At 41.8% G+C, this 25,815-nt stretch overlaps 3 protein-coding genes across 9 annotated transcripts; 2 read left to right on the forward strand and 1 right to left on the reverse strand.

Annotated features, from left to right (window-relative positions):
- Positions 1–61: 61 nt before the first annotated feature.
- proca (protein C (inactivator of coagulation factors Va and VIIIa), a) lies at positions 62–8,326 on the forward strand. 4 transcript variants are annotated; one of them, XM_056390415.1, is made up of 10 exons: positions 62–79; positions 1,027–1,064; positions 1,205–1,288; positions 2,023–2,180; positions 2,850–2,874; positions 3,799–3,909; positions 4,753–4,893; positions 5,815–5,933; positions 6,188–6,305; positions 7,556–8,326. In XM_056390415.1, exons 3-10 carry the CDS (start codon positions 1,219–1,221, stop codon positions 8,140–8,142), a joined length of 1,329 nt encoding a protein of 442 aa, XP_056246390.1. In that variant the 5' UTR covers positions 62–79; positions 1,027–1,064; positions 1,205–1,218; the 3' UTR covers positions 8,143–8,326. The 4 variants fall into 4 exon arrangements, with proteins under 4 accessions (XP_056246390.1, XP_056246388.1, XP_056246389.1 ...); XM_056390413.1 differs by lacking the exon at positions 62–79 and adding an exon at positions 357–692; XM_056390414.1 differs by lacking the exon at positions 62–79 and adding an exon at positions 739–849.
- A 592-nt stretch (positions 8,327–8,918) lies between these two features.
- dusp28 (dual specificity phosphatase 28) lies at positions 8,919–14,533 on the reverse strand. Its single transcript, XM_056390421.1, has 3 exons — positions 13,908–14,533; positions 12,227–12,637; positions 8,919–11,130 (listed from the first exon to the last, which is right to left on the reverse strand). Exons 2-3 carry the CDS (start codon positions 12,569–12,571, stop codon positions 11,005–11,007), a joined length of 471 nt encoding a protein of 156 aa, XP_056246396.1. The 5' UTR covers positions 12,572–12,637; positions 13,908–14,533; the 3' UTR covers positions 8,919–11,004.
- A 1,409-nt stretch (positions 14,534–15,942) lies between these two features.
- Positions 15,943–25,784, forward strand: LOC130178310 (zinc finger protein OZF-like). Of its 4 annotated transcripts, XM_056390409.1 has the most exons (3): positions 15,943–16,195; positions 17,060–17,824; positions 17,931–18,911. In XM_056390409.1, the coding sequence occupies exons 1-3, from the start codon at positions 16,024–16,026 to the stop codon at positions 17,954–17,956; spliced, it is 963 nt and encodes a 320-aa protein (XP_056246384.1). In that variant the 5' UTR covers positions 15,943–16,023; the 3' UTR covers positions 17,957–18,911. The 4 variants fall into 4 exon arrangements, with proteins under 4 accessions (XP_056246384.1, XP_056246382.1, XP_056246383.1 ...); XM_056390407.1 differs by lacking the exons at positions 17,060–17,824; positions 17,931–18,911 and adding an exon at positions 24,095–25,784; XM_056390408.1 differs by having other exon boundaries at positions 17,060–18,917.
- Positions 25,785–25,815: the final 31 nt, after the last annotated feature.

Below are 25,815 nucleotides of genomic sequence, written 5' to 3' on the forward strand. Positions count from 1 at the left end.
AGCTTCAGTCAGTCTGTTCAGTCTCCTCTGACCTCTCTCATCAATGTGGGGCTCCACATTAAACCAGGACTATTTATCTGTGAGTGACTGCTACCGTCTACTGAACCTATGAGCCACAGCCTGGACTGGTTCTATATGAAGGGAGGGTTTAATCCAGTCGCCCTAAATCACATTCGATTGGATAAATTTGGACGTTAATCATTAAAAATACTGTAATGTTATCAGGTTGTATACTTCACTGTGTCTCTTTAAATATATCTGTTATATTGTCATCCTGGAAGAGGATCCCTCCTCTGTGGCTCTTCACGAGGTTTCTACTTTTTTGTTTTTTCTGAATCAAGGCTCTGAGGACGGAGGGTGTCGTATGCTCTACGGGGCTGTATAAATAAAACTAACTTGATTTGAATAATGTCCAGATCAATGCAGTTTTTTCTGCCGTGGACTGTTGTGTTTTTATCCGTCGCACGTCTGGTGTGAATGAGCAGAAACACTGAAAATGTAATAAAAATAGCAGCTTTTGGGGAACGGGGCTCTGCTCTGTTGCAGAGGTGAGTGGGTGGAGGTTGTGTTTGTGTGTTGGCAGACAGTGTTCGGCTGCAGACTGTGGACTCTCAGTAAACACTGGTAGTTAGTTATTAACAGTAGAAACAGAGCGAACTGTCATCTCTGTCCACCGCTTCGATTCTTCTCACGTAAGTACAAAAACACTCCTCCGTCTGAGAGATCCACTCATTTTTTTGTGTCTTTGTTTCATGGTGTTATGACAGTTTTTAGGACGTTGTCTCGGCCCCCGCTCCGGGCGCTGCCGTGAGCTGAACAGGGGTCAAAGGTCGTACAGGTTCAAACAAGGTCTGTCTCCTGCTGTGTGTCAGTTCAGGGGGCCTCTGCGGATTCAGCTGAAAATGATCAATAGTGTTGAAATGTTTGACTGAGGCTACAGAGGGATTATTGCAAACATTTAAAGCAGTGAGAAGGAAATTCTGAACGTGATGTGGTTGTGATTTTGTTCTTCTGTCTCGCCTCCAGCTCCTCCAGAATTCATCTTCTTAACCAGCTTTCATTTGGTAAGTCACACGAGCCTCCGCACCATCGCTCAGCTGTGGATTATGAATATTAATGTTTGTATTACTGGAGACACTGGGTAAACATAAACACTGAGGAGATAAGAAGTTGTCTCATGTCTGTCTCATCCCGTTGGCTGCAGGGACGCCTGACATCATGTCCCGCCTCGTGCTCTGCGTGTCCGTCATCGTCGCTCTGTGGTCAGCTTCAGTGCTCAGTGTCTCAGGTGGGTGTGCACGGGCCCACCGTGCACGACCTCTGTTTGAGATATTCACAGTTCTTGTTGCAGAGTGTCTGCAGCTCTTTAAAAGCTGATTTCAGTTCCCTTAAAAACACGGTCTCATATTTGTTTTCTATCCTGCCGCAGACAGTAAAAGCAAGATGGAAATGTTCCGTACAAATGTTCCAGACCTCCATTAATTCATTCATTCATCATCATTAATTCCTTCATGTGAATAAACTCATGTACTTTGTTAATAATTGTAGCTGTAGCAATGCTCTTATTTTCTGTGGTAATCATATTAATATTCTCATTGTAAAACAGTAACCAGTCTAACGGTTTATTCAAAATGCAAACAATTTATTTCAGTTAAGTGGCAAGTTCATCCAAAAACCAAACAAAGATTTTATCACTTTCCTCTTGTGTCGTCAGTAGTTTTGGTTTTGTCTCTCCAGGCTTTCAGAGATTTGTCTCTGAGATTTCTACCTCAGCACATTGGAGCTGGGCAGAACTGGAAAAAGATGCTGCTCTTAAAGTTTAGAAATGTCATTTTTCAACACCACTAACTAAATACTTTTCACCTCCACTGTACTGAGGTAAAGGCAGAACTGTAAGAGACAGAAATCTCAGAACCTGGACCCGTCAAACCAAAACCAACCTCACGAAGAGAAGAATACACTGTGTTGTTTTCTAATCTGGATGAGGTTTATGATATAACATTAGTCCTCTGTCTTCTTCAGTGTTCTCTGACCCTCCGGAGGCTCACATGCTGCTCCGGTCCCGTCGGGCGAACTCCTTCCTGGAGGAGCTGAAACCCGCCTCCAAGGAGCGCGAATGTGTGGAGGAAAGGTGTGACTTTGAAGAAGCCAGAGAGATTTTCGAAACCAGGGAAGCCACAGTAAGATGTTGAGTGTTTCTATGTCTCTCAAACATTTCATACATGTTCTTTTGTGTTGTCTTTGACCATTTTCCAGAGCATATCAAAGGTTTTATCTGATAGATTTCAGGTAAAAACACTCAGAGAAACCAAATCCTGCAAGGTTTGGATGGTGGGTCCAGGTGGGCGGGGCTTGGTGACTGCTTTGTTGTGACATCACAAAGTTCCAGAAGTCCTGACGGCTGGTTTTAAGGCTCAGTTTCTGAATACAGGCTGTGTGCATTTCTCTGTGGACTGAGGCTTTGATACTTTCACAGTATTAATATAGAAGCTAGAGCTGATCTATAATCTATAATCACACTACACATGGACACAGACCTTTACACTGGAGGAGCTTTAATGTTCTGCTCACTGCTGGGATGGAGGATCCGTCTCCAGCACCTTTCAAGAGTCTGAATATTATCAGCAGGAGTGTGAAGTATTTGTACTTTGTATTGAAGAAAACAAATCACCAGCAGTTCACTCCTTTATTACACAATCACAGCGAACGGCCACTTTTATGGACATCACCTACTAATTTCTCTCGACACATTCATGTTCAGGTTGTTACAGTGTCACAGTCGGACATCTCGACTCCTGAAGTCAAGTTTACCAGCTTTATCTCTGACTTGTTGCTCTGTGTGTTTGCAGCTGGAGTTCTGGACGGTTTACACAGGTAAGAAAAAGCTTCTTCCTCAGTATGAAACACTGAAGCATCTACTGTAACATACACATCATCAGGTCTGTTTCCAGCCACCTGATTTAACATGGTTTAGCATGAAAAACTTAAATGGAATCACCAGAAACGGCCACAGTATGTTGTTGTGCTCTTGATGCTAGTGTAAAGTTTCCATATGAGTAAAGAGAAGAGAGAAGTTTTAAAGGCTGATGCTGCGGGACCCGTTTCACCGGTATCAGTGTCCTGCTGCCTCTCATGGTTGTCTGTCTGACCAAACAATAAATGTGTGGACACAGGAAACTATTTAAGTTATGCAAATAATAAGAAAACATATAGGATGTAACCTGGAACTAGTCTGAGTGGCGGAGGCAGATAACTGCAAGGAGATGATTCTAGTTTTAACATCTGAATGGAAATATAACTTTAAACTTTCCTAAACTCTAAACTTTAGGCTTCCATCTCTCATCTAACGTTCTTAAATCACAGGTTATTGTCAGCAGATAATTAACGGAACACAAAAGATAATAGGCAGGATGTCGCTTTAAAATGACCTCATGAATTCAGAACTTCACGTCACTCCACAGTGGTTAGCCCTGGTGCTAATCGTCGTCATGCAGATAAACAGCTTCAGTCAGCTGCTGTTACCAAGTGAAACCGGACGGAAACAAACAGCTGTTATAAAAGGAGCTGAAGTGTAAATACTGGGTTTTATTTGGATGGAAGTGTCAGTGGTGAAGCGGGCGGGTGATGGGAGCATTGATATCTGATGTGAACGCAGCAGAAACATTTGTGACTAAACAAGTAGAATTAGTGTCAAAATGTCCAGAGACTGTGAATCTATATCATTTATCAGCTGATTTCTTGCGGCGCCTGTAGAGCATTATGGGAAACGTGTTTCATGTTGTTCTGAATGTGTTTTAGATGGGAACCAGTGCAACTCCAACATGTGTGTTCATGGAACCTGTGTGGATCAGTACCAAGGCTACGCCTGCCGGTGCAACAGCGGGTATGAGGGAAGATACTGCGACCACCGTGAGTCTGTGTGTGTGTGTGTGTGTGTGTGTGTGTGTGTGTGTGTGGTTTCTTACCTCTTGTGTTCATGCAGGCGAATGTATTGAGGTTTTAAATCCTAATTATATTCTCTCTGGTTAAAACACCTCAAGCTAATAAAAGCTAATAAAATAAAAGGAAAGAGACAGAAACTCGACGGCTGAAGCTCGTAAAACGGTTTATGAAGATTCCTGATGTTTGTCATTTGAGTTTAAATAAAGTTCTTTGTCATCAAGTCACTTTTAAACGGTAAATACCAGACGATGCTGCTAATGCACAATGTTGTGTTCTGGTGTTTTTGATCAGCTCAACTTCATCATAGTTCAAACTTTTTATACCATTATTATGATACATGTAACGAAAGAAAACAGGTTTTCAAATTATATGAAGATAATTCTAATATTATCCTTTATTTATATGTTTCAAAAACGAGTGAAAAGAAAAAGAAAAATTACAAAATAGAAAACAGATCAAGAAGTAGCATAAAAATAAAAACAAATAATAGAATAAAAATGAATTAACTCTCACTGACAAAAAATCATCTGAAACCTTTTTCCACTCGTTATAAAAATCCCAACTAACAATTATTTTCATTATTGATTAATCTGCTGATTATTTTCTTGATTGTCGATTTAATGGTTTTGACTGTAACATTTATAATTTCCCTGAGCTGAAGGTGATGTCTTCAGATGAGCAACATGTGATATTTTATTATTGAGATATGAAGCTCAAATCTGTTAGTTACTGTAAATAATTAAGGTCAGTGTTAATGTAAATGTAAACATGTTGTTTAGTTGAGGTAACACTCTGTCACCTGTGGCTCAGTTCTCACAGCCACTAACTGCTCTGTGGAGAACGGCGGCTGCGACCACGACTGCACGGAGAGCGAGGACGGTCTGGCGAGGAGCTGCAGCTGTGTGGGCGGATACAGACTGCACAACAACTCCAGGAAGTGTCTGCCAAAAGGTGAGAGAATAAATGATGATTGGTTTATTCACCAGCTCTGTAGACGACACCTGAGCTGCTGGATGGAGAGATTTGTTTCTAATAAGCAACATTTATTCATCTGAATGTTGAAACCACTTTCAACAAGTCTAGTTTCAACTCAGCCTCCAACCAATCAAACTGTCACCTGATAAATCCAGCACCAAGGTTATTTCTTTAGTCGGCGCTCACGTCAGATAATCCACCTGCACAAAGTCTTAACAGTGCGGAACTCATGTGCATCTCAGACAGAGGTGATTCAGTGTTTCACATAACGCCATAAAAACTGAAAAAAGAAAGAAGAACAGCATGAACATGTTCAAATTAAAAGAACAGGAAATTAAACATTAAATACTTAATTTGTGCTCTTACATTATTTACATTCTGCACACAAATTAGCACTTACAGTATTCTGTGTGCACCAGTTACTGAAGTCGTGCACAGGAATAAGACACTGTTGTGGTGTTGAAGCGTCTACAAATATCAGATTTATTTCCACGTGTTGAAATATTTGGACTGTCACATCCTCGGCGGAGGTTGTGATGCTGCACGACGTTGTTTCATCTGCTCAGCTCTAGTTTAAAGCTGCAGTGAAATAGAAACAGTCTAGAAACAGACCATAGACAATCTGCTCCACATGAACTGCAGGGATTTAATGATGTTTCACTCTGACGTTGGACACAGAGACACACTGATACTCTCAGTGTTTATTAAACCCTGTGGTGTTGTTTGAGTCCAGACGGGACATTTGTTGCTCGTCATCCCTCTGCTGTGAGCTGCCCACTAAAGACACAAAGAGGGTCATAAATATCTCGTAGAATCACTGGGCTCTGGAAATATCAACACTGGAGAGGACCCCTGTATATCTCTCTCTCTCTCTCTCTTTCTCCTTTTTCCCTACAGGTACCTCGTCCTGTGGTCAGCTGTTGATCGGCCGGTCGTCGTACACAAAACCGATGGTTGGTCTGCTGCCGTGGATGGTGGGAGGGGAGGTGGGAAAGAAGGGAGAGAGCCCCTGGCAGGTAACAAGAGTTTAACTGTCACTGCTTCTCTGAGCTGTAAACACTGTGGAAAATTCACCTGCAACACGACACAGCGGCCGAGTCCCGTCACGCCGGATCATTTAACCACCAGCTGCACACACACCTCACACAGACAGAAACAGTCAGGAGTCACGATATCACCATGTCACCTTCCATTGAAAACAGCAGCTGCAGGTGTTTTCATTTCTCACACACAAGCTCCACAAATTAACACTGCAGCCGTTTGTGTGCAGGTGCTGTTGCTGAACCCCAGAGGACAATTTAGCTGTGGGGGCGTCCTCATCGACGAGAGCTGGGTCCTGACGGCCGCTCACTGCCTCGAAAACAACCTGAAATTCAGAGTACGACTCGGTGAGTTCTCGCCCTGCACATACACGAACGCCCATAAACTAAAAGAACTTGTGACATTGTTCAGAGTATCTGCAAGTCTGGAAAACTGGAATGAATTCAGTTTCAGTTTAGAAGGTATCACAAAGTCTCAAATTTGATTTACAAAAAGCATTTTCTCTCGAACGCTGTCAGCATTAATGTTTCGTTGTGACGGTGGATCGAGCTGCAGGAAGGTTGAATTTCATTCTAAATTTAACTTGGTGAAACCTGCAGAAACCCAGATATCATCGAGAGGTTTATTTCTGTTGTTCAGTGAGTCTCATACAAACATAACACCACCTCAAGAGCTGTGTCCCAATTCCACATCCAGCCACAAAGGAGCTTGTGTTTCACCGTTTTTAACTGCTGAATCTCGGTTGAGGGCGACGGAGTATTAGGGGGCCACACTGAGGGAGAAACATTTTGAAATCGTGAGGAAAAAGTCATAATATCACAAGAACAAAGTTGTATTTTTAGTTTCCATGTTGTTTTCGAGGGAAATATCAGAAGCTTTAAAATGAGGAACGTGAAGCATCGAGTGAAGCTCTACTTTAGGTTTCACTAATAAGGAAAACCTTCATCTTTTGGCTCATCATCATCATCATCAGGATATTGGAAAGATTGTGAAGAAACTGAGTCTGTTCTATTGTCAGACAAACAGCAGCTGACTGTCCTTTCACCTGTTTGATTGATGTGATATTCTTAAAAATTATGTTTTTTTCTCTCAATATTTTACATTTTTAATTGTAACCCTTGTAATATTACAACTTTTTCTTGTAATACTATGACTTCATTCTCAAAATGTATTTTTTTTCCTAATACTTGCCTAATACTCCGTCGTAGTTAAAACCCTGCTAACACAATTTAATTCTGACTCCTCCCATCAGTGGAGGCTGCTGTATAAACAGTGGATTACAATACAGTAAAACACAGCTGTAATAATATAAAATACGTCTTCATGGGGGGAACAAATGTCCACATGTCTATGGAGTAGATGTAGCAGAACTAGATGGTCCAGGTTTCCTGCAGGGTATCAAACATCAGAGGTTATTATTACACTTTCATGTTATAAACCAAGTGTCAGGAAATCCAAGGCGAAGGTGTAACTGAGCTCAGCAGGTGAGTCATTGCCAGTCACTTCTCAGTAATCAGTCGGAGCTGAGTGGTGACAGCAGTCAGTCACTTACCACCTCAGGTGACTCATCCTGGAGAAACCTGATCTGTGTCTTCAGGTGACTACGAGCGTCGGAGAAATGAAGGCACCGAGGTGACCCTGAAGGTCATCAAGTACTTCAAACACCCAAACTACGACAGCAGGACGGTGGACAACGACATCGCCCTACTGCGTCTGGAGACCCCCGCCCCGTACTCTGAGTACATCCTCCCCGTTTGCCTGCCAGGACGCGAGATGGCCGAACGCGTGCTCCACCTCAACGGCACTATGACCGTGGTGACCGGCTGGGGCAATACTGACGTGGAGAGCAAAACGTTCAGCTCTGCGCTCAACGTCATCAAGATCCCGCTGGTCAGCCGCAGCGTCTGCACCCAGCAGATGTTCAACAACGTCTCCGACAACGTCCTCTGCGCCGGGTTCCTCGGACAGAGCATGGACGCCTGTGAGGGCGACAGCGGAGGACCGATGGTCACTCTGTACCAAGACACCTGGTTCCTGATCGGTCTGGTGTCCTGGGGCGAGGGCTGCGGCAGGAAGGACAAGGTGGGCATCTACACTAAGGTGTCCAACTACAACGATTGGATCAGCAGAGTGCGTGAAGAATGGGACAACAGTCATTTTACACCAAAACCACCAAGCATCTGAACCACCTCCAGCCCCAAGTCGATCCAGTCCGGTTGGTTAAACCCACTTAGAGGCCTCAGTACAGCAGAAATGTAACACACGGTTAAATAAACTCATTCTGGCCTCATTTAACTTTTTTAACCACGAATGAGTCTCAGAGCTTTGAGTAAGCTGAACAATAAAAAATAATCTCACTGTCAGTTCATACCTGTGGTCCTGACTTATTTCATTTACTCCTCTGACAGACGCTTTTGTCCAAAGCTTCATCACTAGAGCTTCAGTGCAGTAGGAGACCTCGGTGTGAGTACGAAGCACTGCATCTGTTTAATGAGCGAAGGAGATCGGGTGAAGAAGTGCGGTGAAAGTTCGTAGTAAGTGTTAGTCAGACATGTCGGGGTGTTTAGGAGAGGAGGATGGTGATGGATGATGGAGTTCTGTAGCATGTTGCACCATCGGGAACCACAGACCAGAACCGTCCGGACTCAGATTGTCGTGTGCAGGGATGGTGATGGTGAGAGTTTTATGCTGTAGTAATAAGCATTCATTGACAGATTAATCGTTCATTTATAAATTATTTTTACAATTCCTATTTTTAATGCCTATTAAAATATGAAACTAAGGAAATGCTTTATTGCTTTTCGTGTCACAGACACATGTAATTACAGACACAACCACAGTGCACAAGGACATTTCTCTGAACGTATTGTATCAGTCTCAGTATAATAAATGATAATTTTACCCATTTTTAATTATAACTTACTTAAAATTTCACAGAGAACACAGAACCGACTCCCGAGTGATGAACACAGCTTTATTTCATTTTTCAGCAGGTAAAACCCGCAGACATTTGTACAGTAGCAGAGTCTCAAAGGGACGTGAAGCATGTTCAGGACTAATGTGATAATATGTGCTGCAAACTGTCAACTAACACATACAGTCATATCTGTTTGGTTTTATCACCACAGACTCGTTAGGACATGTTGAGGTCTATGTGGTTAATATTATTCCTTTAAATTCAGTTCTAAATGACAGCACCACAAAACGAGCAAGACACACCTGAGATTTACAAGCACACACACACACACACACACACACCTCACATACAGTGTGTTCCTACGTTTACGTCCAGTCACTGTGTCGTCGCTCTTCACAGTATCAAGAGAAAGCTCTGAGTAATGAACCATCAGCAGCTTTAACACGACAGCGCTCACATTTAAAACTACTGGGGTTCATGATCTGAACATCTTCCTGATATCAGCTGCGTCAATACGTTTCTTCCTACATTGATAACATGCTGCTGCTTATTAAACACTAAAATTTCACTTCATTTCACAGTTTTGCTAAATATGTACTTCCGAATAATGCGTCTCCTACTCTCACTATTACTTTTAACCTGAGCTTAACTCTTCATTTGTTTTATTTATAAGTCCAGTAAAGTTTAAGACATTTGATGGCTTGTTACAATATTCATCATCTACAGTGTGTTGAATTAAAATGTACCTGTAAAACTAGATACTGTACAAGCAATTAAAAAAAACATTAAATACATAAGTTAATAACTGTTAAATCAGATAAGGCTTGAAGGATGTTGCAGGACAGACTTTGAAAAAGTAGTATCATCGTATCCTGCTGCAGAGAAACCATTATCTGTTTAACATACTGCATCATCATCTAGAGGTAGAAGGTGGAACTGCAACCACAGTCCTGGTACAGAAAGACACAGGAGCTCAGGTCTGTGGCTTCAGACAGAAAACCTGTTTAAAAGATTTAGGCTGACAGGGTTTTATCTGGTTTTAGCCTGTTTTCACGTCTTTTATAAACCTTTGGTCAAAATGGACAACGTCCTGTCAGGTGCCTCTCTGAAGACGGAGACGTACAGTGAAATCAGAAATCAAATAATACACCTGTGGACAGTATAATATGTTAAATAAATACAGTACATATTTCTGACCTGCTAAGCCCTTATGTAAAATAACACACACTGAAAAGAAAGATCTTTTTAAGTCTAGATATTTTACCATTTGCTGTCAGGTCATTTAAAATGCAGAACTTCTGTTCACAATCTGCACTGTTACTTTTTATTATTGTCATAGATGAAAACACAGATTTTTAAACAGGCATTTAAGCGACTTTCATATTCTATTTATAAATGTTTTATTGTGTCTCCTGTTTTTTTTTTTTTTTAAAGCACTTTCTTATGTTATGAGCTGAAATAAAGTTATTAAGGCTGCAACTAACAATTATTTTCATTATCAGTTAATCTGTTGATTATTTTCTTGTCATCAAAATGTCAGAAAATAGTGAAAAAATGCCTGTTTGATCTGTTTAACCAATCAAAGAGCAGCATCAAATCCTCAGATTTAAGAGGCTGGAACCAGAGAGAAAGGACTAATCAATGAACTGACTAATTGTTTTTATTATTATCACTATTATGATTGTTATGCAAATTGAATTGATGCTCACTCTATAGAACAGGACGTCGGTATTGGTATGTGCAGAGTATATCCAGTAATTATTCATCTTACCTTTAATCTCTAATCTCAGTTTTTTTTATTCTATTTTCCATGTGCATATTAAACTAAGCCTACTTTAGTTATTGGATATTATTATTTCCCTTTAAAGCTACTGAAGCATCTATCTATCATATGATGTTTGATTTTGGGTACACATTGAAGGAAGTTAAATAAATGATACGTTTCCTGTTCATGTTAATACTGAGGCCAGAATCTAGAGGTTAATTAAGCCCTGACTTTAATTTTTTAATTGTGCAACACACTCAGGAAAGAGGGTTTGGATCAAAGCAGCCCTGATATGTGGAGACAGAAACAGTGACTCTGAAGCAGGTCACCTGTCATGTTTCCACGTCGCGACCTTCAGGAGAGTTCAGGCCTCAGGTTGAGGATCAGGACTCGTCCCTCCTCGTCTGTTCTTCAGCTCCCGTTCGTATCTCTGCAGCTGAGACATGAAGCCGGGGTTCGGGTCAATCACGTGACGAGCCGTCTTCACTTTCTGGGAGAAGAAACAAACAGAAGCAAGTGTTTGAGTTATTAAAGTGACACCAGCATGGATATTTACAGATCAAGGCGCCTGACACTGGTTTTAGCAATTGAGTCCACACTCGTCCTCTGTGTGCTCGTATCTCATCAATTCAGTTAAAACAGATGAACTGTGGATAATGTGACCTCCACCTGTGATAAGGTGAAGGTGCTGACGCCTCATTGATCCATAAGTACTGACCGTGTCCCTGCTTCGAAAAATTCTGGACAGGTGATGTTCAAACACTTTCTCGGGACACACATTTGAACACAACTAAACATTAAAGCTCAGGGGCCGGTTGCACAAAACACATTAAGTAAAGATTTTCCTTAAAGTCTGAGTTAAGGTTTCCTTAAAATAAAAACAGTTGCACAAAACAACCTAAAGTCTTCTCCTTAAGGTTTCCTTAAAATGCTCACTTAACGTATTTTAAGGTTTTCTCCTACACTTAAAGAATCATTTAAAGTCAATGAAACTGTTGCACAAAACTCCTTAGCAACTAAAGTAAGGAAAAAACTAAAGGTGCCTCTGACAATTTCACAACTGCAAACGCCACAACAGGAATGTGTTTTGTTTTCGTGTTATTGCTTTTATTTGTGTTGTGGCTTTTCCATTGTGTTGACCCGTCTGGGCCACCATACTACACTAATTAGAAACGTTATTTAGTAGCAGTAGGTTTACCCTGATAGTGAGTAACACAAATAATGGAAACAGCTACCGACGTGTTGTTTTAGCGCTGAGCAATAAAATACAGAACATCCTCTTTGTAGCATCACACATTCCGACTTTAATGCACATGAACACACCAAGGTCGGAGGAACAACTTCCCAACTCGGGAAATCCGAGGAGCACGTGAATACAGCATCTATCACCACGCAGGTGACCCTGCGGACACTCCCAGCGCTGTTGGCGGTTAACTGAGCGACACTATCCTGACTGTAACACATGGAGGACACAGCTGACCTTAACGAAGAGGAGGCAGAACTGGCTGAACTAACACCACGTGGCTCATCACACTCTGAGCTCCTTGGTCATTATTTTCTTACACTGGAACACGTCATTGTCTCACCTGTAAGGAGTCCGTCAGTGTCAGTTTGCGGTGCTTCATCAGGTAGGCGATGCAGATGGTGGCCGAGCGGCTGCGCCCGTTCTTGCAGTAGACGACGCTGCGTCCTCCACGGTTGGCCTCCTTCTGGATGGCGTCGGCGCAGCGGTCGAAGTGGCTGTACAGGTCCTCGTTGGGGTCGTCGTAGACTGGGATCTGCAGCTTGGTGACGCTGGTGGCGGGAAATGGCTGCTGCTTGGACACATTGATGCAGAGCGTCACCGCCTCCTGCTGGATGAGCTCGTCGCTGCAGGCTGAACGGGCGTTACTGATGAACAGAGCGTTGGTGACCTTACACAGCTGCAGCATCCTGGTCAGCGTTTGACCCTCACAGGCTTCCTTAGTCAGGCACTGAGGCTCACAGGTAACTGCTACCTGGTCAGACAGAGAAACAGGAGCGTGTCGTTTTTTTTGTTTTCCGGTCGTCCGTCCCATATCTCAGTAACACCTTCACAGAACTTATTCAAATTTGTCACAAACATCCACTTGGACTCAAGGATGAACTGAATAGATTTTGGTGGTCGAAGGTCAAAGGTCACTGTGACCTCCACATAACAGTTTTAAGCCATTAATCAAGACTTCACAGCAATTATGACAAATTTTCACACAGATGGTTCATATTTTCTCTGACTCTGGATAAACAGGGATGTAAGCTGAAACTACTCTGAGTGGAGGAGGCCTACGACCACGCTGCGGGGATTCTAGTTTCCAACAAGTTTGTCATCATGACCTTTGTTTCCAGTCAGTCAGCTCTATGGTTACTTTTAGGCAACCAAAGCGAGCTGGTTACAGTTAAAGAAAGATGGTGGTAGTAAAAAGAAACCAACACTGACTCTTTACAGGAGACAAGAGGAGAACCCTGGTCTCCGGTATCATCCATCCACCCTGACTTCCTCCCTCAGAGGTTTTGCAATATCGCCCTATTTTTTTTTTTTTTTTTCATTTCAGTGACCATGACAAGACCTCACTTCTCAGAGAAACATAAACAAAAAGTTCTACTGCCTTTTTTTTACTGTTGAGGATTTGCCTTTTGACCTTCAAAGGTTTCCGTAGCCAGTGGTCAGTGCTACCGCTGAATCAGTTAAACCTGCAACAACTGATAATGTTTTTAGGCCACTTGTTTTCAACAGAAACAAACAACACACGGACAAATCACCTTCTAACAGCTATTTGTTTCCACATCCAGCTGTTACAGAGCAACATGATCATTCATCTGGAGCTGAAATTTAGCGTCAGGATTGTTTTTTTTTAAATCAGCATCTAAACATCTTCCTGATACATTTTATCCAACATTAATAATGAGAGTAAGAGACACATGATTCTGAAGTGCATATTCAGCATAGAAGTAAAGTGAAGTAAATTGAAACTTTAGCATTTAATGAGCAGCAGCATATTATTACTTTTAACCTGAGTTTAAGTCTTCATTTGTTTTATTCACTAAGTCCAGTGCTGTGTAAATCATTGGATGTGTTGTTATTATAATCATTATATGTTTGTTGAATTACAATAACATACAAAATGCTCACATCCACCAACACAGACAGATTATTTCTCTCTGAAATAACACATCTAGAGTGAACCAACAGAGGCAGTGGTAAGTGAATGCCTCACTCACACTCTTAACACCAAGGACACACCGACTCACATCCAGCAGTCAGCTGATCTTCAGGCTCCTGTTCTCTTTAGATAAACTCTGTGTCTGTAAGGATTTTCAGATGAGAGTATTTCCTGTTCGGTCTTAAAAGACAGAGGACGGAGAGTTCAGACTGATCCGGTCGGTTCAGGCCTCCTCATGACCCCCAACTGCTCTAATCGACACACACCACACTGCTGCTATATTTAATGCACAGACTCTGACAGCTGCTCTGCTCTGGGTCCTAATGCTGCTCAGATTCATGTCTGACGGATCAAACATGGACAAGTAAAAAATAGAAAGAAAAGGGTGCCAGGAAAACAGTGCAGTACAGCTGCAAATAATAATGATCATTCCCATTATCTATTTATCTGTCATTATTTTTTCGTGTAAAAAAAACATTTTGCAGAACTGACAGAAACATCCTCAAAGACGTTGCTTTGTTCACCCAACAGTGCAAAACCCAAAAGGATTAAGTTTTTTCACTAGTTTTGCTTGAAAAATTACTTTAAAAAATTCAATTATCAATTGTCAAACAGTTTCCTGTAGATTGACTCAACAATTAATCCATGAAACTCTATTGCATTCAAGACCCAAGATGGGGCTAATATATATACTGCTGGTCAGCACAATAACATCTTATCCTGTGATAATAGGCATACATCATATTATTAATCTGATTCTGAGAAATAACTAGAGACTTAAGTTACAAGACAAATGTGGTGCAGTAAAAAAGTATAATATTTGCCCTCTGTATTGTAGTGAAGTAAGAAAATCAAAATATTCAAGTAGTACAAGTAACTGAAAACTGTATTTACGTACAGTGGTTTCACTCTTTTCTGGCATTTTATGAGCAAAATGTTTTATAGGAAAATAAAAGTTGCTATAAATAAACTTAGTTTTGTCAAAGAATTTTAAAATTAAAAATATTTCTTTCAGTGCTGGTTTTTTGGATTGATATTTCCACATTGATGACTGAATAATTACAGTAACTATTGTGTGTATTGAGTGTTATCGGCCTAAGTGGTAGTAATGCATACAGTGATTAGTGCCAAAAGGAACGTGGGAGAAATTCTGTTTTTTTTCGATCTCATGTATTTATTCTAACAGTAAAGAACAGTGATAATGTAAGTGAAACAGAGTGTATAATACTTAATACTTTAAATTACATTTTAATGAAAGTGTTGCATGCAATGCATTTTTTTTTTTTACAGAAGGTCATGTTCATGTGAAAATCCACAAAGGTGAGGAACAAAATTCTTGCAATATATAGGCGAAAATATTCAGTGATATGTCAATGTTGAAAAAGCACATGACAACCCACAAAGATGAGAGACCATATTCTTGTACCACCTGTGGGAATTTTTTTTCTAAATTCAGTCGGATATCAAACTTGCATACTCGTAGAAGAAGAACCCACAAAAGTGAGAAGCCATACCCCTGCAACACCTCTGGGAAAAATTCAATCAGAAGCAAGACATGGAAGGACATGGAAAGATTCATACAAGTACCATAACAAAGCTTGGTTATCTTGAGATAACGGAATAATTAAGTTATCGCGAGAAACCAGAGCTCTGTTATCCCGAGATAACTAAGCTTTATTATCTCGAGATAACCGGATATAAAAAATTTTTGCAAGGATGGCGTTTCTCAGCTTCCGTAGGTACTAGATGAACGTGACAACTTTTTTCTGCCTATGGTTTTTTTGTTGTTTTTTTTAGCGGATATTCTCAACTCATATTATTGAATGATTATAGTAACTATATAATGAAAGTATTGATTACAATAAGGTTATTTTTAAACTGAATTTTACTTTTACTTTCCTGTGTTGTCTTCTTTTATACCTGCTTATTTGTTAAATACAAACTCATTCTTTGTGAAATAGCTCGAGAAGACATTAGTAGTAATTGAGAGTGACATGAAGCGACACAACAGAAGTACAACCATAACTGAGGGCGGATATAAAAGCTAACTCACTTTCACTACCGGAACCTCACATTGTGGCACCCAGCGGAAGTAAACAATGAAAGCGCGCGAATGGCGTTAGTTCTAGGTATATGTGGAGCTAGCTTGAAGATTACAGTGTAGTCGTATTGCAGATAAATATTTCAGTGGTAACTAAGCAACAATGTCTTCAGTTCAGTATCTGAGAGAGTTTGTCAACGAGCGACTAACTGCTGCTGCTGAAGAAATATTCGGAGTCTTTGAAAAAACTATCGTCGAGTACGAGGAAGAGATCGATCGTCAGCGCAGACTGCTGGATATCGTTTGGAAACCCGAGATAAAGCTACACAGGACAGGTCTGTGAAACCAGGATGGTCTGAATGAAAACTAACACAGGGACATGACTCATACTGGATCCTGATCAACTGTTTACGAGCATCTGCCTGTTTTCAAACATCATATCTTCGTTAATTGTCCTTATCTGTATTGATTTATATTATTTGTCATCCGTACATTATTTGTGTCCTGTTTTTGTTTGCAAAGCACTTTGTAAACTCTGTTTTTAAAGGTGCTATGTAAATACATTTGCCATTATTATTATTATTATTATTATTATTATTATTATTATTATTTAGTTTTCGTGTCACTGCAGATGAAGGAAACACTTTAGGGGCAAAGTTTGTTTTGTTTCAGAGAAATAACGTGAATGAATTTTATGAGTTTCTTAATGAGTAAACATTCAACATCAAACATACAGGTTGTATAAGACACAGGGGAAACTGACTGGTCTTTGTTTCACAATTCTTCTATAATCTTTTAGTTCAAACAAAGGAAATTAATGCATCTTGCTTTAATGCGTCTCTTTTCAAACAGGCTTCAGTCAATGGCTGCCCGGTAATAATCGACCAAACATTAGTTGATGACACAGATAAGTGTTTTGACTTGGGCAGTAGTGTAGCAGAGACGCAGCAGTCTTTGTTGTTGTGATTTGGGAGCGGGTCAGGACCACTGTGAAATAACTTCTTGTAGTGTTCCTATCCTGTTTCCTGCTTCAGTTTTACACACAGCACTTTGTTGTTGTTTTTTTATACTTTCTTTTGCTTTTTGAATTTTTGGACAAGTGTGATGTGTGAGTTCTCTTAATATAAGACCAACCCAAGATCTGCGTTTTTCTAGCATCACATTAGTAACCTATTTCTAATGTCCCTTTGTCCCTCCAGAGCTCTCACAGCATCATGTCTGTAAGGAGGAGGAGCTCCTCACTGACCAGCAGCTCTGTGACCAGGAGAGGAACTCCAGTCTGGACCAGGAGGACCCAGAGCCTCCACAGATTAAAGAGGAAGAGGAGGAACTCTGCACCAGTCAGGAGGGAGAGCAGCATGTACTGAAGCAGGAGACTGATACCTTTTTGTTGACACCTACTAATGAGGAAAGTGACCACCAGCTTCTCTCTCACAACTCTCACGGTAACACTCAGACAGGTACAAACTCTTTAAAATGTGACACCTGTGGAAAAGATTTTAAGTATAGGTGTCTACTGACTGTACATCTGAGAAAACACACAGGTGAGAAGCCATGCATCTGCAACTTCTGTGGGAAAAGATTCAGAGAGACAAAAACTTTGAAGGACCATCTGAAAATCCACACAGGTGAGAAGCTATACCCTTGCAAGACCTGTGAGAGAAGATTTTGTACAGAGTCGGTACTGAAACAACATACAAGGATCCACACGGGTGAAAAACCATATTCTTGTGAAACCTGTGGGAAAGCTTTCAGACAAAGTAGTTCCTTGACAGCCCACATACGAACTCATACAGGTGAGAAACCGTACCGCTGCAACACCTGCGGGAGAAGATTTTGTACAGACTCGGTATTGAAACAACATACAAGGATCCACACAGGTGAAAAACCATATTGTTGTAAGACTTGTGGAAAAACTTTCAGACAAAGTAGTTCCATGACAGCCCACATGAAAACACACACAGGTAAGCAGCCATACTCCTGTAACACCTGTGGGGAAAGATTCTACATGAAATCGCACTTGCTAAGGCACATAAGCATTCATACAAACTAAAAATTGTATACTTACAGAACATGTTGGAGACTTTTCCGACTGAGTGGAGAATTGACAGTCCGCATGAGAAGAGTCAATACTGGAGAGAAACTACACCACTGCAACACCTGAGGGAAAAGTTACTTCGATGTGTCTTATGCCCTTTTTCAATTGGTCAAAAGGTAAACTAAGAACCGTCAACATCGGGCTTTTGTCAGCAGTGGAAAAGAGTACAATCAGCATTCAGCCTCGAGGTAAATGACTCTACAGTAGACACAGGTATCTATTGTCTACGGCTCCATTCGGCATGGATGTAAGCACAACACCCTGGCGAACTCGCTAATTTTTGCCCCTTTTCCAGCACAGAGCTATTAAATCAGAAAGTTTTAATAACACACAGTCACCAATCTAACTGTCTCATGCCGGGGCTCTGACAATGACAGAAGCACGAACCTGGGGATGACGCGTGAAAGATCAATTTTACTGGGAGAAACCATCAAGACGAATCTTATGTGAAGAGTTCACCGACTGAATGAAATACATTTTGCAATAGATACAGCTCTGTAATTTACTGTATAACATTTACCAAAGAGAAGAGGTCACAGTATCTTGGTGTATTTTAATGTAGTACAGTGTCAACAATGTCTTCAAGTTTTATTTTTTCTTTGTCTGTTTGCAGCTGTATTACTTTGAAGCAAACTGCCAAATCTTGGTAAGATCTGCTTCACAGTGAATGCATAGGTCATACAAATGTAACTGATTGGCATCTTTAAATTAATATTATTTTTCAGTATTTTTATACTCTATAAAAGTTATACAAGTGGACTGTGAACTCTGTGATGTTGAGGCTTAGAAACCTCATCATCCTGCAAACTGGACTCTTCTTTGTCTTCAGCATTTCCTTTAATTTTGTGATTGAATTGACTGATATTTTTTTGTTCTTTCACACTTTAGAGATGACACAAAGATAAAATGTAGAAAATAAACTACTGGTTTTTGTAAAATATGCTTTATAAATAGACTGACTTGCCTTTGTCAAAGAATTCTGATAGAAAAAACTCTTAAAGATGGGGACCACCACCCCGGTTTGCCACTCCAGAGGCACTGCCCCCGATGTCCACGCAATGTTGCAAAAGCGTGTCAACCAAGACAGTCCTACAACATCCAGAGCCTTGAGATACCCAGGGCGGATCTCATCAACCCCCGGGGCTCTGCCACTGCGCAGTTGTTCCACTACCTCGGCAACTTCTGCCCCAGAGATTAGATCATCCATCCCCAGGTCTCTTGGCTCTGTTTCTTCCACGGAATACATGTTGGTGGGATTGAGGAGCTCCTCAAAGTATTCCTTCCACCGTCCGACTATATCCTCAGTTGACATCAGCAGCTCCCCGCCCCCACTGTAAACAGTGTGAGCGAGTTGCCGCCTTCCTACCCTGAGGAGCCGGACGGTTTGCCAGAACCTATTTGGAGCCGATCGATAGTCTTCCTCCATTGTCTCACCGAACTCCTCCCACGTCCGAGTTTTTGCCTCAGCAACTGCCGCGGCTGCACTCCACTTGGCCCGCCGGTACCAGTCAGCTGATTCCGGAGACCCACAGGCCAACCACGCCCTGTAGGCCTCCTTCTTCAGCCTGACGGCTTCCCCCACCCCTGGTGTCCACCAGTGGGTACGGGGGTTACCGCCACGACTGGCCCCAGCTACCTTGCGGCCGCAGCTTGCAACAGCCGCCTCAACAATAGCAGAGCGGAACAAGGCCCATTCGGACTCAATGTCCCCCACCGCCCTCGGGACGCGATTGAAACTCTGCCGGAGTTGTGCGTTGAAAAATTCTTGACGGGTTCTTCTGCCAGGCTTTCCCAGCAGACCCTCACAACCCGTTTGGGCCTGCCAGGTCTGCGCGGCGTCTTCCCCCGCCATCTGATCCAACTCATCACCAGGTGGTGGTCGGTTGACAACTCTGCTCTTCACCCGAGTGTCCAAAACATGCGGCCGCAGGTCTGATGATACGACTACAAAGTCGATCATAGACCGGCAACCTAGGGTGTCCTGGTGCCAAGTGCACCTGTGGACATCCTTATGTTTGAACATGGTGTTAGTTATGGCCAAGCTGTGACTAGCACAGAAGTCCAATAACTGAACGCCGCTCGGGTTCAGATCGGGCAGGCCGTTCCTCCCCACCACACCCCTCCAGGTCACGCTGTCATTGCCCACGTGGGTGTTGAAGTCTCCCAATAGGACAATGGAGTCCCCTTTCGGGGCACCTTCCAGCACCCGTCCCAAGGACTCCAAAAAAGGCGGGTAGTCTGAACTGCCGTTCGGCACATAAGCACCGACAACAGTCAGAACCCAATCCCCGACCCAGAGGCACAGGTATGCAACCCTTTCGTCCACTGGGGTAAACTCCAACATACAGGCAGAGAGCCTGGGGGACACCAAAAAGCCCACCCTGGCCCTCCGCCTCTCACCCTGAGCAACTCCAGCAAAGAGGAGAGACCAGCCCCTCTCAAGGACTTGGGTTCCGGAGCCGACGCTATGTGTCGAGGTGAGGCCGACTATATCTAGCCAATATCGCTCAACCTCTTCCACAAGCTCCCGCTCCTTCCCCGCCAGAGAGGTGACGTTCCATGTTCCAAAAAACAGTTTCCGTAAGCGAGGATTGGACCGCCAAGGCCGCCGCCTTGGTCTGCTGCCCAATCCACACTGCACCGGATCCCGCTGACTCTTCCTGCAGGTGGTGAGCCCACTGGGAGACCAACCCATGTAGCCGGTTTGGGCTGGGCCCGGCCGGGCCCCATGGGCCAAGGCCCGGCCACCAGGCGCTCGCCCACGGGCCCCAACCCTAGGCCTGGCTCCAGGGCGGGGCCCCGGTGTCCCTCCGGGCCGGGTACTCGGGTTCTTGATATTTCTCATCATTAGGATCTTCTGAACCGTTCTTCGTCTGGCCCTTCAACTGGGACCAATCTGCCTTGGGAGACCCTACCAGGGGCAAAATGCCCCCGACAACATAGCTCCTAGGATCATTAGGGCTCTCAAACTCCTCCACCACGGTAAGGTGACGGTTCAAGGAGGAGAAGTTTTTAAGTATGAATCCAAAATGAAAATACATCGGAGACACCACACAGATGAAAGGCCACATTCATGTGAAATATGTGGGAGCACTTTCAGATATAACAGTTTCTTGAAACTACACAAGAGAACTCACACAAGTGAGAAGCCGTACCACTGCAATACCTGAGGGAAAAGATTCCAATATTATGACAGTTTTGAAAAATCACACGAGAACTCACACAGGTGAGAAGCCATACCCCTGCAAGATCTGTGGGAAAAGATTCCGTACAGTGACGGTTTTAAAAAATCACACAAGACTCCACACAGGTGAGAAGCCGTATTCTTGTAACATCTGTGGGGAAAAATTCAATCAGAGAGCAACATTGAATGATCATTTAAGGACGCATGCAGGTGGGAAACCATTTCTTCACAAAATGTGTAGAAAAAATTTTGCATGCAATTATGGCTTGATGAGCCACCTGACAACCCACAGAAATGATACTCCTGGTAGAAAATCACTTGGATAAAAACCACAAACCTGAAAGAGACACCTCACGGTGCTCCACACAGGTGCTGAGGTACCTGTTAAAGCAGGTACCAAAGGCAGTGGCATAATGTTATGAACTAGCATCACAATGGGACATTGCTGCATTGCTTGCAGATGGGGGTTTAACGTCCCAGCCAGCTAAGTTACTGACTCAAGTTGTGATGATTGGCTGAGTAGCGTCATGTGACCAGTGCTGTAAAGGCTAGAAACGCTGTACTGGTTAAAATAAAAATGCTCCATCAAGCTTTTGAATTTCTCAATAATTTATAGGTTATAGGTTATAGGTCCAGGTCCGGATCGCAGTCTGTCTATTGGTGACCTCTGACATAGTGTGTGAGTATAAAGCCAGTGTTATATTTACTGCATCCCCGATTAAATGGGGGGGTCTGTGTGGCATATATTTTGTAATCAGAGGATGTATGTGACGTCCATGTACCACATCTGTACATGCAGACTCCAAGCAATCTAGAAAGGAGTGTATAACCACACAGCTCTGCTCTCCACAGCTTTCTCAGTGCTCAGTCTGCACGGGAGTGTAATTGAGGCCTAACACAGTCTAGTACGACACTACCACTAAGGGCTACAAAAAGTAATTGCTGCAACCTGTTATTTTGTTGCTTATTGTCACTTTAAACTAAAACTAACATTGACTTTTGTTTGCAGGACAAAAACTAAATCTAAAAATCACTGACACAATGAAGATTTTCCAAAGAAAATGAATAAAATACACTTTTGCAATAACTACAATATATTCCTGAATAAAATTAGAAGACTTTGTTTTAATCTGTTTTCCACTTTCAGCCAGGCAAGATCAGTGTGTGTTCAGTTTAGCCTCAACAACTTGCTCTCCAGACCTCCCTGTGATGGAAATGGATAATTGGTTCTCTTGCCTTAGTGCCTGGCTTGAGCCAAAAATGTTGTAGTGCATTGTCATCAAAGTTTTGTTAAACTATCCTAATTTTTTTCTTCATTCCCCTCCTTATTTTTTATCACTATTTTCACACCCTCAGATTTATGAGTGGATTATGAACTCTGATGCTGAAACTGAGGAACACTCTAGTGTTGTTGGGTTAGGTTATGTTTTTTCTTTTTTGTCTAGATTTTTATGTACTTTTTGATTGCATCAGCTTGGTTTAATTTATATTGTTTCGGACTTTATGTTGTCAGATAATTTTAATTAAAAAAATATTCTTTCAATCCGGGTCATTCAGACTGCACTCCACATGAATGAATGAATGATTGCAGTAATGATCAGCGTCATCAGCCTAAGTGCTAGTAACGTATACCTCAATCATTGCCTAAAGGAACATGGGAAAGGAAAGCAATAGAGCTTTGTAAGTACATCATGTAAGAATACCAAATTCAAACTGCAGTCTAAAGCTACAAGGGAACTGTTTATCTAGGCTCCAGATAGGCGTCAGAGTGAAAATACTCCGTGAAGAAGATTTCCTTTCACAGTTCAATTATATCAGGCCACCGTTTGGTGGTTTGATCAATGGAAGTGTCTCACATTGAACAATCATATTTACAGGCGTGCAACGTGACTAGATACATTTAACCAAGTACTCTGCCTAAGTATGTCATATCTAAATTCCATACAGATATGAAATATTAAACACTTCAATTAAACAAATCAGTTCTGACCTATTTATACTTTGAAACATTTTATTTTATAATATGTGCAGTATGTAATTCTACTTTCAAAGGCAAATATAAACTGTATTCCAAAACATTCACTTATGTTTATTTTGCCAAATATTATTTTAAATTCTTTAAACTTATACAACTTATAAAATATGATAAACTGGATAAAGTGGATTGTTTAACTTTGTTAAAGTTTCCATCAGTCTGAATGAGGTAAAAAAACGAAAAAAAAAACCGTCTCCAGCTCACCCACCTGCTGCTATTAAGATTTTATTTACACATACTTTCACCTTTCATACTTAAAAAAACTGAAGCCTTCAGTTTTTTTAAGTATGAAAGATGAGTATGAGAGTTAACTCTCTTCCCCTGCCGGAACGGAAATTTACGGTGTGACACCCAGCGGCAGTAAACAATGAAAGCGCGAGCAGCGTTAGGAGTTAGCTTGAAGATGGCGGTGTAGTCGTATCGCAGATAAATATTTCAGTGGTAATAAGCAACAATGTCTTCAGTTCAGTATCTGAGAGAGTTTGTCAACGAGCGACTAACTGCTGCTGCTGAAGAAATATTCGGAGTCTTTGAAAAAACTATCGTCGAGTACGAGGAAGAGATCGATCGTCAGCGCAGACTGCTGGATATCGTTTTGAAACCCGAAGTAAAGCTACACAGGACAGGTCTGTGAAACCAGGATGGTCTGAATGAAAACTAACACAGGAGTTTATTTACCCAGAGTTCCGATTTTGAAACATCATATTATTTACCGACATTAAATGTGTCCGTGTGTCCCTCCTGTTCCACTGTACCACCTCTCATCTACTGATTCTTAACACAGACCACTGATGATTATGATGTGTTGATAGTGTTAAACATCTCATCTAATCACACCCATTTCACTGGTAGAGTGACTCGCAATCATTATAATCTCTGTATTGATGCTATTTTTTAATGTCCCTTTGTCCCTCCAGAGCTCCCACAGCATCATGTCTGTAAGGAGGAGGAGGTTCTCACTGACCAGCAGCTCTGTGACCAGGAGAGGAACTCCAGTCTGGACCAGGAGGACCCAGAGCCTCCACAGATTAAAGAAGAAGAGGAGGAACTCTGCACCAGTCAGGAGGGAGAGCAGCTTGTACTGAAGCAGGAGACTGATACCTTTATGTTGACTCCTACTAATGAGGAAAGTGACCACCAGCTCCTCTCTCACAACTCTCCTGTAGCTGAGAGCCAAGATCAGGAAGGAAGTAAGCATGTAGACCCAGAATCAACTAGAAATGGAGACACACTACCAAAGAAGAGACATCACAAAAACACAAGTCACAGTGACAACATTTATAACTTTCCCACAACAAAGAGTCACTGTAACACTCAGACAGGTGAAAAGTCTATAAAATGTGACACTTGTGGAAAGGATTTTAAGTATAAGTCCAAATTGAAAATACATCAGAGACGCCACACACGTGAGAGGCCATATTGCTGTAGCACTTGTGGGAAAAAATTCACTCAGACATCATCATTGAAAAATCATTTAAGAATCCACACAGATGAGAAGCCATATTCCTGTAGCACCTGTGGGAAAAAATTCAGGTGGCCATCAATATTGAAAAATCACTTAAGAATTCACACAGGTGAGAAACCATATTTTTGTGAAACATGTGCGAAACGTTTCACTTTTCGTGCAGACTTGTTGGTCCACATAAGAACCCACACAGGTGAGAAGCCGTACACCTGCAACACCTGTGGGAAAAACTTTCGTCATAGGTCAGTTTTGAGTAAGCATACAAAAACACACACAGGTGAGAAGCCTTATTCTTGTGAAACATGTGGGAAAGATTTCAAAACTTCTTATGAATCCTTCATCCACATGAGAATCCACACAGGTGAGAAGCCGTACACCTGCAACATCTGTGGGAAAAATTTTCGTCATAGGTCAGTTCTGAGTGAGCATACAAAAACACACACAGGTGAGAAGCCTTATTCTTGTGAAACATGTGGGAAAGATTTCAAAACTTCTTATGAATCCTCCATCCACATGAGAACCCACACAGGTGAGAAGCTGTACACCTGCAACACATGTGGGAAAAACTTTAGTGACCAGTCAGACTTGAGTAAGCATACAAGAACCCACACAGGTGAGAAGCCGGAACTCTGTCACATCTGTGGGGAAAGATTCAGTCAGAAGACGCACTTGGCAAAACATCTAATGATCCATACAAATATAAACTCATATACTCACTGAAGGTGTGGGAGAGCTTTCCAACTTAGTGGGGAATTGACAGTACACATGAGAAGAGCCTTGGAAAAATCTTTGTGTTACAGTGACTGCACAGTGTCTATGAATGTAAATGACTGAACTCTTGAATACTATTAATTTTAATATTTTCGTACTCTAACTACTATTCTATGAGTGGATCTGTAATGTCAAAGGTGAGAAACCCTCAAAGGCTGTTGTGTCACTTATGTGGTCATCTTACCTACTAGTTCTTTTTGTCTAGTGGATGTGCCTTCATTTTATGTTTTTAATAATTTTGTGATTGAATCAGTTGGATGGAATTTGTATTTTCTCATCTTTTATAGGTGACATACAAACGCAAGTTGTAGAAGATGAACTACATTGTTTTGTAAAACGTGCTATACAAATAAACTAACTTTTGTCAAATATTTCTGATAATGAAAATATTTCCTTCAATGG

Source organism: Seriola aureovittata, chromosome 12 (genome assembly GCF_021018895.1).
Source record: "Seriola aureovittata isolate HTS-2021-v1 ecotype China chromosome 12, ASM2101889v1, whole genome shotgun sequence".
Lineage (NCBI taxonomy): Eukaryota > Metazoa > Chordata > Actinopteri > Carangiformes > Carangidae > Seriola > Seriola aureovittata.

Bases quoted from the DNA above. Each gene is read 5' to 3' on its own strand.
- proca (XM_056390415.1), top strand. From the start codon at position 1,219: ATGTCCCGCCTCGTGCTCTGCGTGTCCGTCATCGTCGCTCTGTGGTCA. The intron at 3,910-4,752 runs GTGAGTCTGTGT...CCTGTGGCTCAG, and splicing joins GGGAAGATACTGCGACCACC to TTCTCACAGCCACTAACTGC. The intron at 4,894-5,814 runs GTGAGAGAATAA...TTTTCCCTACAG, and splicing joins CAGGAAGTGTCTGCCAAAAG to GTACCTCGTCCTGTGGTCAG.
- dusp28 (XM_056390421.1), bottom strand. From the start codon at position 12,571: ATGCTGCAGCTGTGTAAGGTCACCAACGCTCTGTTCATCAGTAACGCC. The intron at 11,131-12,226 runs GTGAGACAATGA...TTCTTCTCCCAG, and splicing joins CACTGACGGACTCCTTACAG to AAAGTGAAGACGGCTCGTCA.
- LOC130178310 (XM_056390407.1), top strand. From the start codon at position 16,024: ATGTCTTCAGTTCAGTATCTGAGAGAGTTTGTCAACGAGCGACTAACT. The intron at 16,196-24,094 runs GTCTGTGAAACC...TTGTCCCTCCAG, and splicing joins GATAAAGCTACACAGGACAG to AGCTCCCACAGCATCATGTC.